This window comes from Pipistrellus hanaki (assembly GCF_964339955.1).
Source record: "Pipistrellus hanaki genome assembly, chromosome: 19".
NCBI lineage: Eukaryota > Metazoa > Chordata > Mammalia > Chiroptera > Vespertilionidae > Pipistrellus > Pipistrellus hanaki.
Window position 1 is genome coordinate 14081172 of NC_140521.1, and position 14697 is coordinate 14095868.

The window sequence follows — 14697 nt, forward strand, 5'->3', positions numbered from 1 at the left end:
GACTGGGGGAGGGAAAAAAAAGCATCCTGGTTTTTAAATCCTGTTTTTTAATAAAAACCATTTTTCAGAACCAAAAGGAGGGCGGTACCCAAAGGAATCTGAACATGCCCCGCAGGGGGCGGGGGAGCGGGGCGTGACCAGCGCTGCGGGGGATGAGGGGGACAGGGGGACTGACGATCGCGCGGTGTTGTAGGCGGTCTTTGCGAGCTCGAACCCTGGGCCGAAGCGAGCGGGGAGCGCCCACCCCGACACTGCACACCTCCGCACCTCCCGCGGCCCAGGGTCGGGCGGGGGCGGGGCTGTCAGCGGCCTGGGGGGCGTGGCCTGGCGAGCAGGCTCTCCCGTTCCCTGATTGGGCCTGGGGAGGCCAGGAGGCGGTGTCTTGGCGAGGTTCCACGGGCTGCCATTGGGCCGTCCCGGAGGAGGGCGTGGCTTTGTGAAGTCAGTTCCGGTCGCTGTAAAACCCCCTGGGCGGCGACTCACGGGCTTCAGACGCTTCTGGGTCGCGGAGCGAGAGGTCCGGTTCCCAGCGTGTGAGCTTCAGGCCGAGCGCGCGAGAGTGACCCGGAGGGATGGCGGCCACCGCCGGGAGCGCGGCCGCCGCCGCCGCGGCCACGGGCCGGTTCCTCGCCCTGCTGCTGCTGCTCGGGCTCACGGCGCCCACCGCGGCGCTGGCCGGCTACATCGAGGTGGGCAGCGGGGACGAGCGCCCGATCGCCGGCCTCTCTCACCCGCCGGGGGAGCGCGGCCTGCGGGCGGGCGGGCTGGGGGCGAGCCGCGCGGGGAGGCGGGGGTCCGGGCTGCGGCGGGCCCTGCGCCCCCTCCCCCGCCCCTGCGTGGTGCAGCGCCGAGCGCCGGGGGGATGTCGGGCCGCCTCGGTCGCCGCAGAGGCCAAATGAAAGGCAATCGGGGCCGCGGGGGGCGGCGGGCGGACCGCCTCGGCCGCCGCAGCCTCCATCCCTCCCGTGGCCGGCCCCGCCGCTTGGTCTTCGGGGAACCCCGCGCGGTCCAGACGCCACCGCGATCACCCTCCTCCCCCCCACCCCACACACACACACACCTCCCTGGGACCAGCCGAGCTTCGGTCCGCACCTCCGACCTCGGGGCGGCCGGTGGTGAATGGGCAGCGCGCTCCCCGCGGGACAGTGTTGGCTTCTCCCCCTCTCCCTCCGGGCAGCGCGGCTGGGGCATCCTTTGTTGGCGGAGGTGGGCTCCGGGGTGGGGTGCTCAGCTCCCCGGCGCGGTGGGCCCCGTGGAAGCGCGGGGGTCCCCGGGCGAAGGGCGAGCGCGCGCCCCTGCCCGGCCGCCGGTGCTCCTCTGCCTCCCGCTCGCCCGCCTCCCCCTCCAGGAGGTGCTCCGCGCTGGGCACCCGGCCACGGAGGGGAATTCTTAAAATAGAGCTAATTGCCTGAGTCTGGGGGGGGGGATTAAAAAGGGGGAGACCCTTCTCTTGGTGGCCGGGGCTGCTGGGGTGCCCCCCCTTTTTTAAGAGTGGGTTTCCCCGAGGAAGGCTCCCTTTTGGTGATCCTACTTTTTTTTTTTTTTTTTTTTTTTTTTTTTTTTTTTTTGCTATCATTCTAGTCTCTTAACTAGTTGTGCATAGGGTCACCTTGCAGGCATTTTTGTGCCGCAAGCTGGTTCAGTGGCCTGGGTTGTGGGCGATGGTCTCTGGGGTCAGGGTGAGGAAACCCATCTGTTCCTGGGGAGACCTGGGACCTTATTTTATTTTAATTTTTAATTTTTTTTTTACCTGCCTTCTTGAAATGGCAGGGCCGGATGGAAGGAGTGTTTCTGATGTGTGTGTGTGTGTGTGTGTGTGTGTGTGTGGTTTATAATCCTTTTCCCCTGTTCACTATTTTTTCTTTTAAAAAAATGACCATTTCTGCGGAGTTAGCTGATTTCAGAGAGAAGTGAGATTGGATTTGATGACCCAAGGAATGGACAGGCTTCCTAATAAAAAAAAAAACACCAAAAAACCGCAAGTTAGAATGTGTTCTGCAGAATGCTTACTCATTAGATTTATTTCCACGGGTGGTCTAAAATCTCACCAAGAACAAACTTTTTTTTTTTTTGCAGATGGAAGGGCTTAAAACGTTTGTATTCTGATTAAAGCTTTAAGGAAAGGTTTAGAGGGAGGGGGGAAAAGATTCAGTAGGGAGAAAAGGAACTTAGGTTTTAAGTGGGAAGAGTTCCTGTTGATAGAAAAATAGTTTTCAGTGATATTCGTTTTAGCTTCCGCACAGTGGTTAGTTAGATGCATGCCTTTAACATCCCTCCCCTCCCAGTATGATGCCACATGAAGAAAGCAAGTTAGATCAGTGCGGTGGGAGGGGAAGGGGAAAAGGGATTTTGTATAGAATAGAGACCTTAGAGCTGACAGAAACCATTGTTCACGCTCTGACCTCACTTCCCAGGGGGACGAGTAACGTCAGGCACTGGTGAGTTTCACCATAAAGGACTCATGGGCTGTAAAGAACATCTTCCTTTCAAGTGGAAGCGGAATACTGACACTGGTATGCCTGCAAAGAAAGAACTAACAATATGAGCATTAGTTGTTGGATTAGATTTTGATTGGTACCCCTAATATTGTTCAGTTGAAAAGTCTGGCTAGACGGTAGGAAATAGACATTTCCCAGGAACAGTTTCTTTTTCTTTTTTTTAAATATATTTTATTGATTTTATACAGAGAGGAAGGGAGAGAGATAGAGAGTTAGAAACATCGATGAGAGAGAGTCATCGATCAGCTGCCTCTTGCACACCCCCTGCTGGGGATATGCCAGCAACCAAGGTACATGCCCTTGACCGGAATCGAACCCGGGACCCTTCAGTCCCCAAGCCAACGCTCTATCCATTGAGCCAAACCGGTCCCGGCTCCCAGGAACGGTTTCTAAATGCTATTTTATGGTAACTCCTGTGCTCGGGAACTATATTTTTTGCCCTCACTAAATTATTTTTCAAATGTTTTTTTTCTTTTTTCTTTTGCGAAGCAGGCAGAATTTTATTCATTTGCATATATTTTGATTTTTTTTTTTTTACTTATCTGTTGTCAGGCAAAAGATTGCCTAAGCCTTAATTTAGATGAGTATGGCCTCAGCGTGGATGTCTCTGGGAAGGCCCCTATTGACATTCGCCAAAGGGACTCGAGCCAAATCCCCGATCAAGTTTCTTGGCACAGAATTATTAATTGGAGAATCTTCAGTGTTGCTGGGTGTTGACTGGATTAATCGCTTACACCTGTTTAAAAAGAAGGAAAAAAAACACCTCTGTACTCAGGGTCACTTCCTCTTCTAAATCCAAGACAAATCCTGTTGTGTGCAAGCTTCCATTTGGGATTCTCAAATGGTATTTGTGCTGAAACTCTGCACTGAGGATAAAGTGGACGTTGAGACTTACGAGAGCCAGGGCTTGCGTTCTTTCTGTCACGTTTCAAAGGAAGTGGGCCAGTTGATAGCCAATTTTCAGACAAGTCCAACCCCAAGTGTGACAGCTGCAGCCAAAGGCAAAGAAGGCTCTTGTTGGTATATTTCCGAGTGGTGGTATAGGTTATGTCTGATTATGACTTGGAGACAGGGATATCAGTCCTTATTTTATCATAGCTATCTTAGAAATCTTTTGATAAATATGACAAACTTAAGTTTTTTAACAGTCAGGTCCTCCTCTCAGAGAGGGAATTTGTTTCCTCATCTAAACCCATCTGCCCCATATTTCCTATGAAAATTTAGCATTTGCCTGGAGGTGTGCTATCATTGTAAAATACACACCAGATTTTGAAGACTTAGATGAAAAAAAAATGCAAAATATCTCAATGCTTTTTACCTTGATTATATTAAAATGATAATATTTTAGATATTGGCGGAGTAAAATATATTAATGGTTTTTCTTCTTTCAATTTTTAATGTGGCCACTAGAAAATACTAATCTAGGGCTCACATATTTCTACTAGAGTGCTCATTTAAAAAATTTTTTTTGTTGATTTCAGAGAGGGAGAGAGAGAGAAAGAGAGAGAGAAAGATCAGTGATGAGAGGGAATCATTGATCGTCTGCCTCCTGCCCACCCCACACTGGGGATCAAGCCCGCAACCTGGGCATGTGATTGGATCTGGAATCAAATGATTGGACCTGGTTCGTAGGTTGATGCTCAATCACCGAGCCACGCCGGCCAGTCTGGATTGCTAATTTAACGTCTTAAGTTTGAGTTGGTCCTGCCTGTGGTTTTATTAGCACAATTTAAAATATATTGCTCTCCAACCCCTCTTCCCTCAATAAACTCTTGCTTGAAGTTGGTCCAAGTGTGATGGTGTTTTCTTAGGACAGTTTTGAATGTTATTTGATCTCTTGCTTTTTTTTCAATTACATTTTATTTAGAAATAATTTCAAGCTTACATAAAATTGCAAAAATTGTACAAACAACTCTCATAGCCTTTACCCAGATTCACCAGTTGTTAACATTTCCCCTACTTAGCATGCATTATTCATTCTGTTATGCTTTTTTTTTTTTTTTTTTTCCTAAACTATTTGAGATTAAGTTGCATATATCATGCAGTTTACCTTTGGAAACTTGTGTTTTTCCTAAGAACCAAGGACATTGTCTTACATAACCTTAAAATAGTTATCAACTTAATGAGATTTAACATTGATGCAGTGATTTAATCAAATCAAATACTGTCTGTATTCGTTTGTCAGCTGACCCAATAATATAAGGCTTTTGAAAACATGGTTATTTTTAAAGCTAAAGAGCTTTAGAATTCTTGGCAGAATATGTGAAAGGTTATTAATTTTCTCCAAATAGAAAAATCAGTTTTTTAAACTCTGATATTGTTGACTTTGGGAAATAAAAAAAATTAAAAACTTTTAATAGTCTTTAATTATGTTATGTACCCTTACTGAATTCTCAGGTTTTTGTATTTTCTTCTCTTTTTTAAAAATATATTTTTATTGATTTCAGAGAGGAAGGGGGAGGGAGAGAGAGAGAGAGAGAGAGAGAGAGAGAGAATGAGAGAGAGAGAAAGAGAAACATCTATGATGAGAATCATTGATCAGCTGTCTCCTGCATGCCACCAGGGATAGAACCTGCTACCCAGACCTAGAATCAAACCATGACCTATTGGTTCATAAGTCGATGCTCAACCACTGAGCCACGCCAGCCTGCATTTTCTTGAAATAAGAACTTAAAGCTTAGCCGAGACTGGTTTGGCTCAATGGATAGAGCGTCGGCTTGGGGACTGAAGGGTCCTGGGTTCGATTCCGGTCAAGGGCATGTACCTTGGTTGCGGGCACATCCCCAATAGGGGGTATGCAAGAGGCAGGATCGATGACTCTCTCTCATCGATGTTTCTAACTCTCTCTCTCTCCTTTCCTCTCTGTACAAAATCAATAAAATATATTTAAAAAAAAAAGAACTTAAAGCTTAAATATTATATAGGTAGTGCTGTTCACTATAAAGATAAAAATAAATACATGTAAACATGAGAAATGAAAAAGAATCTGAAATCCTGTTACTCATGGAAACCTCACAGCAGCCTTCTGGATCTTTCCGATACATACATTTTATGTAAGTGGCATATGTTACCTATTGAAGCTGGTACCTAACAAGTATTAATTTGAATTGCCCTAAACTGAACTATTGAAAGAAAATAAAGTTACCTGTGTGATTAAAAAGTAGGAATATAAAATTTTGCTCAGTCATTGTATCTCTATGGAGGGGGTAATTTGAGAGAGAATTTGAAACCTCCCACAGTCCAATTTTCTTGAGTTTTTAAAAAATGAGATAAACTAGATTAATGCTTACTTATTTAATGAAGTGTACCTTGATCTGTGGCCTGAGATGGAAGGGGAATCACGCAGGCGCATTCGGATAGAAATGAGTTCCAGTCCCTTGTTTCAAATATGACTAGTAATGACTTTTGCTAAGGGAAGTTTTCTTCCATACGTACCATGAAGTCTCTTAATGACATCTTTTTAAGCATAACTGAAATCTATTTTTATAATAGAATTCTCACTTGTTAGTCATACAACTGGTGTCCGATGTTAGTGCAGCAGTGAAAACAAATGCAGGGCTTTTTACTCCAGTGAATGCCCTCGCTTGTGACTTAGGCCCCACCCCAGGGATTCTCAGTGAGTGCCTCTGGGATTCTCTCTTCCCAACGCTTCCTAGGTGATCTTCTGAGCAAGTGGAGAAAAACAACAAAACAAAGCTCCAGCCGAAACCGGTTTGGCTCAATGGATAGAGCGTTGGCTTGGGGACTGAAGGGTCCCGGGTTCGATTCCGGTCAAGGGCATGTACCTTGGTTGCGGGCATATCCCCAGGAGGGGGTGTGCAAGAGGCAGCTGATCGATGACTCTCTTTCATCGATGTTTCTAACTCTATCTCTCTCCTTTCCTCTCTGTATAAAATCAATAAAATATATTTTAAAACAAACAAACAAACAAAAAAAAAGCTCCAGCAAATAAAAACCCCAATAGGACTCATTGGGCACACTGCCTCACAAAGGTTCCCGAACAGGCTGGCGAAGTAGGCATTCTCATCTCACCTAAAAACGGATCCAGAGAGGCCCAGGGTTTATGGTCGCCCATCAGGGCCAGGGTTGAGTCTGTTTGTCCTGTTCTCAGTCTGTTGCTCTTTTTTACATCAGGATGTTTCATAATCTTCCCCTTCTGGCTGCAGAAAAATGCTGATAGTATTTCTTTGAAAGACACCAATTTCATAGAAACTACTACATGTAATTACAGGGAACGCTGTGTTTTACATTTTCTATAGCTTTTTAAAAACTTTTGTACCTTTTTTTTTAAAAAAAAAATTCTTCCTAGAGGATATGTTTATTGACTTTAGAAGGACACACACAGACACAGGGTTATATGCACCCTGACCTGGGATTGAAACTGCAACCTAGATATATGCTCCAATCAGGAATTGAACCCGAAACATTTTTGGTCCCTAGGAGGACGTCCAATCACCGAGCCACCCAGCCAGGGCAAACTTTTCATTTTAACGCCTTTTAAATATAGCATGCAGGTTCTTTTTTGTTTTGTCTTCTTAATCCTCACTCAAGGATATTTTTCTTTTCTTTTTCTTTTTTCCTTTTTTAAGTAGAGAGGGAGAGGGAGAGAGAAACATTGATGTGAAAGAGACACATCGGTTGGTTGTCTCCCAAATATGCCTCGGCCAGGGCAGGGGATCGAACCTGGGATCCCAGTACATGCTCTTGGACTCACAACCCTTCAGTTTGTGGGCCAACGCTCTAAGCACTGAGTCACACTGGCCAGGGCATGTGCAGGCTCTTTTTAAAAAATAATCTTTGTATTCTGCGGGGGGGGAAAAAAAAAAAGTAAGAAAATATGTGGAGAGTCTTATAAAACACTCTGTATGGGGTTATTTGGAAGAGAAAATACTACGGGTACCAGATTTACAGTCACTGGCCTCGTTGATGGACAAAACATTGGGAAGAAGTTGATTCAGTAACCGATGACGGATAAGATTGTGGTCTAGAGAAAAGATAACCAGCATTTGGAGTCGGGCACCCACAGGGGCCGTTTGTTGAGGGCACAGCCTTTTCAGTCTGCCTTCCCCTAAAGCCTCGTGGTTGCAACGGGGCTCTTTCAGTTCCACAGGCAGGCTCTTATGTGTCAGCATCCAGGGCAAGAGGAGACTGTCTTTAAGAGGGAAGAAACCTTTCTCCCCAAGCCCACCAGCATAAGACTCCCGCAAGTCTTACTGGACAGACTTGTGTCAGATGCTCCTAGCCAGACCAGAGGGGAACGGGACCTCTGTCATCACTTAGACCTCAGGTTGGGTTCTATTGGGAAAGAGGGCTGTGGATATTGGTTAGATAACAGCCCAGTGCTTATACAGCTTGGGTAGTTATATAGCTGGGCTACCTGGAAGGAAAAAGACCTAATTTTTTTCTTAACCAGGAGTATCCGTGAATTAAAAGGCGAAATGAGACATTGGAGGAGACACACAGTCCAGTTATTAGGATCTTGGCCCTTCATTTTGAGGGATATTGCATTCAGAATAAAATGGCTGGAATGATGAAGGATGTGCAAAATTGGATAGGAGACATGGATGATAGTCTAGAGAAGAAGAAAACCTGGGATTGAGTGGCGGTGGGATAGGACATAGTATTTTTGAATATTTTAGGCTTTGTTTCTGGCAGGCTAACTGATGACTTGCTTTGGTTGAAGCAGAATTTTTACCTGGAGAAATGAGCTGATAAGAGTGGAGAACCTTTTATTTTACTCTTTTTAATTATGTACATTTCCAACATAATGTAGTAAATATATAAAAAAAAATACTCCTATATGCCGAAACCGGTTTGGCTCAGTGGTAGAGCGTCAGTCTGCGGACTGAAGGGTCCCGGGTTCGATTCTGGTCAAGGGCATGTCATTGGTTGCAGGCACATCCCCGGTGGGGGGTGTGCAGGAGGCAGCTGGTCGATGTTTCTCTTTCATTGACGTTTCTGGCTCTCTGTCTCTCTCCCTTCCTCTCTGTAAAAAATCAATAAAATATATTTAAATAAATAAATAAATAAAAATAAAAAAATACTCCTATCTTTTGTTAAATTTTAACATTTCCATATCTGCCTTAGCCCTTCTTTTTGAAGTAACTAAAGTATTATAGATACCGAAATTTATGATAGACCTTTAAACTCTTCCAATGCCATTTACCTTCCTTCCAGAGGTAACTCTTATTTTGAGCTGGGAGTTGAGTGTTCCTATTCCTGTTTGCATGCCGAGAGAGAGCTCTGTCATCTCCTTGAATTCCAGAGAAACTTGCTCTGGCTCTTGGTTGTAATAAATACTGGTTTATCCATGTAGTGTTCGTTGTTTGGTGGTGGTTTGTGAAATTTTAGAAGATAAGATGGCTAAGATACTTTAAATAGAAGTAGTGCCATACTCCTGAACGCACCCAGCATACAGAGCACCATTTCTGGCCACCCAACATCAGAAGCCCCTGGGTATTTTTGAGTTTTTAAAATTTAAAAGTACACAAAAGAAAAAAAAAAAAAAAAAAAAAAAATATATATATATATATATATATATATATATATATATATCAGTGTGTTTTCATAAAGCAGACAATTTGTGCCACTACCACCAAGGTCAAGAAATAGAATATCCCCCCTCACCCTCTCCAGTAACTGTTACCCTGACTTTTGTTGTATGCAATTGCTTCCTGCTTTCCTTTATAGTTTTACCGCCTCAGCATTCATTCCTTAACACCATTTTTGAGTTTTTTCCTGTTCTCTAGTTTTATGTAAATACAGTCCTTCAGTATGTATTCTTTGGTATCTGGCCTCTTGGACTAAACGCGTTTTTGAGGGTCTGTATTGTTGAGTAGAGCTGTGGTTCATTTGTTTCCATTGCTATATAGTACTCCATTGTGTCTGAAGAAACCACAATTTGTTCTGCTATTGATGGACATTTGGGATGTTTCCAGATTGAGGTTATTGAGATGATAATGTTCTCTCTGCAGCTTGCCTTTTCACTCTCTTAATGATGTCCTTTGAAGTTCTTAATTTTCATGTCTAATTTACCAGTTTGTTTTCTTTTTAAATTATTTGCTTTCAAAGTGTCACAGTAGGTGCTTTTTGTGTCCTATTTGAGAAGTCTTTTCCTACTCTGAGGACATAGATATTCTACTTTGTTGTAGATTAGAAGCCTTTTGTTTGCCTGCCACATTTGGAAATACAGTGTACCTAGAACTGATTTTTGATTAGTTATAAAGCATCAGTTTTTTATTCCTCTTTTCCGTATGGATATCTAGCTTATACCAGCTTCACCATTTATTGTCAAGGCCATCCTTTTCTTTCTAATTTCCTATGACACCTTTGTTGTTAATATCTCTACTGTATAAGGATGAGTCTGTTCCAGGCCACTGATCCATTCTTTTGAATTAGCTCATCTGATGTTGATTCTTTCTAAGGTATTTTTCATTTCAGTTATTGTATTTTTCAGGTCTGTTGACTTTTTTTCTTTTTTCTTTCTTTTTTTTTTTTTTTTTCTTCCGAAGGTCTACTTAGTTCTTTATACTTTCTAACTCTTAGTTGAAATTCCAAGTTCTCATATTCCACTCTCTAGTATGGTGAGCAGTCTCATGACCATTTCTTTGAATTCTTTATAAGTAAATTATTTATCTAACAATTTATCTTATAATTATTTATCTTATAATTTCTTATGAGGATTAGACAAAATAGCTATTTCTCTACACCTTGAAAAAAGTGGCCTTATGTAGAAGCGGCCTCTGTGTAGGCTCTGGTGCCAGGTCTTTCGGGCAGGCCATAGGAACTTAGGAGGTGTCTAAGGTGTCAGGGCCACTGGCCTATGAGCAGGAGCAGCTCTGGATGGGGAGGTCAGGTGTAATACTAGCTCTGTTTGACCTTAAGTGGGCGAGGGAGGGGACTGGGAATGTGCCGCAGGGACTTAGCAGGCTGGCTAGAGCATCCCGATAGAGCCTCCACCCACCCTGTGGGGGTGGAGGCCAGCTTAGATCACCTTTACCCTGGAGTATATTCACACCCCCTGAGAGCATCCTCAGCTCCTCCGCTTTCTCTGGACAAAGTGTGCTTGTGTGGAAGTGACCTCTGTCCAGGTGCTGTGCGCCCGATAGCTTTGGAAAGCCAGTTGGAGTGGAGCTGGTTCTTATGGTGCCCGAGGCACTGGTTTTCTAGACTGGGGTGGCTCCCAGGACAGGGGTCGGGACCCTGTTCTGCTTGCTTAGGGGCCAGAGGGCTCCGGGCATTGTAGCGGGAACCCCCATATTTACCTCCCTCTGTGGTCCATCTCTTCTCTGGCTTGTTCAGAAGCTGTTCATTCAGCCGTTTATCTAACAGGAGGAATTGGTCTCTGTATTCATATATGTTTGAGTTTGCTCACGGAAGGGGGTGAGTCCAGCAACTGCCTGTGCCGCAGCCACTGTATATGGAAGAGTCTGTTCCTAATAATCTTTTTAAATAATCAGCTTTGGGTTTTGTTGATCATCTCTATTATGGTCTTCTTATTTTATTTTTATTACTTCCTGCACATTATTTTCTTCTTTCTACAAATCACTGCATCAGTTTGTTCTTTTTCTAACAATTTGAGATGACTGCTGAATTAAAATTTTTTTCAGCCTTCTTTTCTAATGAGTTTATGTAAAGCTATACATTTTATTCTGATCAGGACTTGCACTGCAGTTCACATGTTTTTTTCAAGTTTTCTACTTAATTTTTAAAATTGAGTTATAATTGACATAGAACATTTTGTAAGTTTAAGCTGTACGGTTGTGTCAGCGTAAGAAATGTCCAAACTGATAGAATTTTAATGAGTTTATTTGAGCCAGACTTTTAAGATTTACTCTGAGCAACTTTCAAATATACAATGCAATATTATTAACTGTTATCCCTGGACTATTAAAAGTTTTGTACTTACCATTGTGTTACAGTATTCAGTACCGCTACATGCTGTTCAGGCTTGTAGCCTTACAACCTAGGTGTGTAGTAAGCTAGCTAGACCAAGTGGTCGGCAAACTGCGGCTCACGAGTCACATGCGGCTCTTTGGCCCCTTGAGTGTTCCAATGCCACTTCAAAAATAGACTCACCCAGGCCAAAAACCGACTTCTGCGCATGGGCCACAAAGTTTCAATTGCATTGTCCGTGCATGCCCGCATGTGGTGTTTTGTGGAAGAGCCACACTCAAGGGGCCAAAGAGCCACATGTGGCTTAAGAGCTGTGGTTTGCCAACCACTGGACCATCTAGGATTATGTAAGTGCATTTTTGATTCATTCCTTAGCACCTATCCCTGTCATGAGTGGTGTATGACTGTATTTTTTAAACACTCCTCAGGTAATTCAAATTTTCAGTGCCGTCGAGAGTCTCAGATTTAGATTTACATATACTCTTTGTTATTCTTCATGCCTCTTGTATCTCTGACCTTCTTTCTGGGATAAGTTTTTTCTTCCAAAACACACTTTCGAATTTTTTTCAAGGGTAGGTTGTTTGATGACATTCTTTTACCAAATACCTGTCTCACTACCTTTCTTGCAAGATAGGGTCATCGGAAATAGACTTTCTTTCATCATGTTAAAGATCTTATGTTACTGCTCATATTTAATGAGACCAGTATCCTACTGCTGAATATATAACCCACAGCTTGACTTAGCTGTCAGCATAGTTGTTGCTGCTTTCAAGGTAATGCGTTCTTTATCTCTGGCTACTTTAAGCTTTTCTCTTTGAATCTGATTTCTAGCATTTTTGCTGTCTGTAGCCTAGTGTAAATTAAAAAAAAAAATGTACAGTTGATTGTGGGTGTGAGGGGCTTTGACCCCTGTGCAGTCAAAAATCCTTGTATAACTTTTTACTCCCCCAAAACTTAACTACCTTTGGCATCTACAGGGGATTGGTTCCAGGACCTCTGTGCATTACCGAAATTTGTTAGTCCCCTATATAAAATGGTGTAGAGCAGCGATTTTCAACCTCCTCCCTCTCATGGCACACGTAAGCTAATTACTAATATTGTGGCACACCAAAAAAAAAAAAAAAGCCACACCCATATTTTTTTCTGATATGACAAAATAAAATAGATATAATTTTGATTCCTTCATACTCCATGGCTATTGTTGTGTTGGCTGCTGTCATTTTTTGACAGTCTAACAGAAAAGAGTCAGGTATTGCATGTTTTAAAATTTCTAGCAGCACATCAGTGTGCCAAGGCACACAGGTCAGGAATTGCTGGTGTAGATCAGTACACACACTTGGCCGTCCAACTTGTAGTAAGCATCTGTCACTCAGGGCAGGCTTCAAGTGAACTAAAGGCCACATTTGGTAACAGGATTTTCTTTGATTGGCTGGTTGGACTGGGCTGTGCCGCACCCCCTTTTGAATGTTTTTCTTTCTAGAAATTCTCCCTCCCCCAGCAACTTTTAAGAAAAATTACTATTTGAGGTTTGATTAGCTTCCACTGGATCTACATTAATAAAATAACCAGCTGGGCTGTCATTTTTAAAAACATATATATATATATATATATATATATATATATATATATATATATATATATATATATATTATTGATTTTTCACAGAGAGGAAGGGAGAGGGACAGAGAGCTAGAAACATCAATGAGAGAGAAACATCAACCAGCTGCCTCCTGCACACCCCCAACCAGGAATGTGCCCGCAACCAATGTACATGCCCTTGACTGGAATCGAACTTGGGACCCCTCAGTCCGCAGGCCGACGCTTCATTCACTGAGCCAAACCGTTTTCGGCTGGGCTGTCATTTTGAAAGAGTAATCTTGTGAATTGTTGCAAGCCATTGAGACTGAATGTTGTCTGGTGGTACTTTTAAACAATGGAAATAATAAGCAGGACAGATACAAATGTTTTAAATATTGATTGAAAAAGATTAAATGCAAAGCACAGACTCCAACCTGATAAATCCCCAGTCACGTTGAGCTGTTACAGGCGGTTTTGTGTGTTTGTGTGTAGTGAGTAAAGACCCTGAGCTTGTCACAGAATGGAGGCAGTGCATATTGCAGATCTAGTACCAGTCGCTGCGGGTGAATGGATCCTCGTTAAAATATCCCTATGGTTGTCTGATAGCTCTATGAGCTGTACTGATGTCTGTTCCCAAAAAGCCAGGAGTAGGTAAAGGAGAACATAAACTCCATGTCTAGTTTGAGGCAATGAAGGTTGCTTCAGTAAACGTTATCAAGAAGCATACCCTTTGAGCATTCTTTTTACTTGGTCATCAGTGAAGATACATTTGAAATGTATCAGTGCTACATCAGTTTTTGGAATATTTTGGAGTTTTATGGCAAAAATGTTTGGAAGAGAGTAAAGAGACAAAGTGACCAGGAGGGTAAAAAATGTCTTATACAAATGTAGATAAAATTATGTCATTTTATGGGAGCATATGTTGGCCAAGTAAAATTCTATGTTAAGTATTACTGAGACTATGATACAGCGGCTTTTGTGATGTTAGATTTAGTATATATATTTGGAAAACTTTGAAATCAAATTTTTTTTTTGTTTTTACAGGGCCAAAGAAGTCAGTTTAACCTAATATGTATATCTACTTTCATCCTGGCATTAAGTATTACAAGTGAATTGCAAGTTTTTTCCCATTGAGCTTGTTAATAACTGTTCCCAAGAGATGAGCAGGGCAAAGGGAAATCGTTCTAATACAAGCCAACGTGGATCGCCCAAATTTGGCTTGGGTACTCAGTTACCAGATAGTATTACATACCTAAATAGCTGCTTGACTTGCCTGTTTCTGACAGGTTCAAGGTGAACTATTTCTGATGACTTTGTAAGACTATTTAGAAGAAAAACAAGGAAGGATTTTTGTAGACTGTGTGTGTGCTAACACGTGCTGTTGAAAATTACTAAGACTTTTTTTTTGTAAAGGCACTATATATGTTGGCAAAAATAATTTTTTTCTTACATGTTTGGGTTGAATGTCTTTTAGAGGCTGATCTAAGGACATGAATAATTGTAGTGTTTTTTAATAAACCATACCATGTATATGTAGATATACACATAGATACATAGTATGTATTATATATGTATTGGTGTGGATTGTAGTTATATATTAAAGAACAAAGACCAGCCCTGGCTGGTTTAGTTCAGTGGGTAGAGCTGTTGGCCAGTGGACTAAAGGGTCTCAGGTTCGATTCCAGGCAAGGGCATGTACTGTGGTTGTGGTTGCAGGCTTGATCCC

The 14697-nt window shown here is 42.8% G+C and overlaps 1 protein-coding gene across 4 annotated transcripts in view; it reads left to right on the forward strand.

The window, feature by feature from the left end:
• The first annotated feature begins 476 nt into the window (after nucleotides 1–476).
• Nucleotides 477–14697, forward strand: part of APLP2 (amyloid beta precursor like protein 2) — a 58018-nt gene continuing 43797 nt past the window's right edge. For 3 of the 4 annotated variants that reach the window (XM_084867628.1, XM_084867630.1, XM_084867631.1), the window contains exon 1: nucleotides 477–689. In XM_084867628.1, coding sequence (XP_084723754.1) covers nucleotides 573–689 — 117 coding nt within the window. In that variant the 5' untranslated portion in view covers nucleotides 477–572. The remainder of the gene's footprint in view (nucleotides 690–14697) is intronic. The other variant, XM_084867629.1, reaches the window with a different exon arrangement.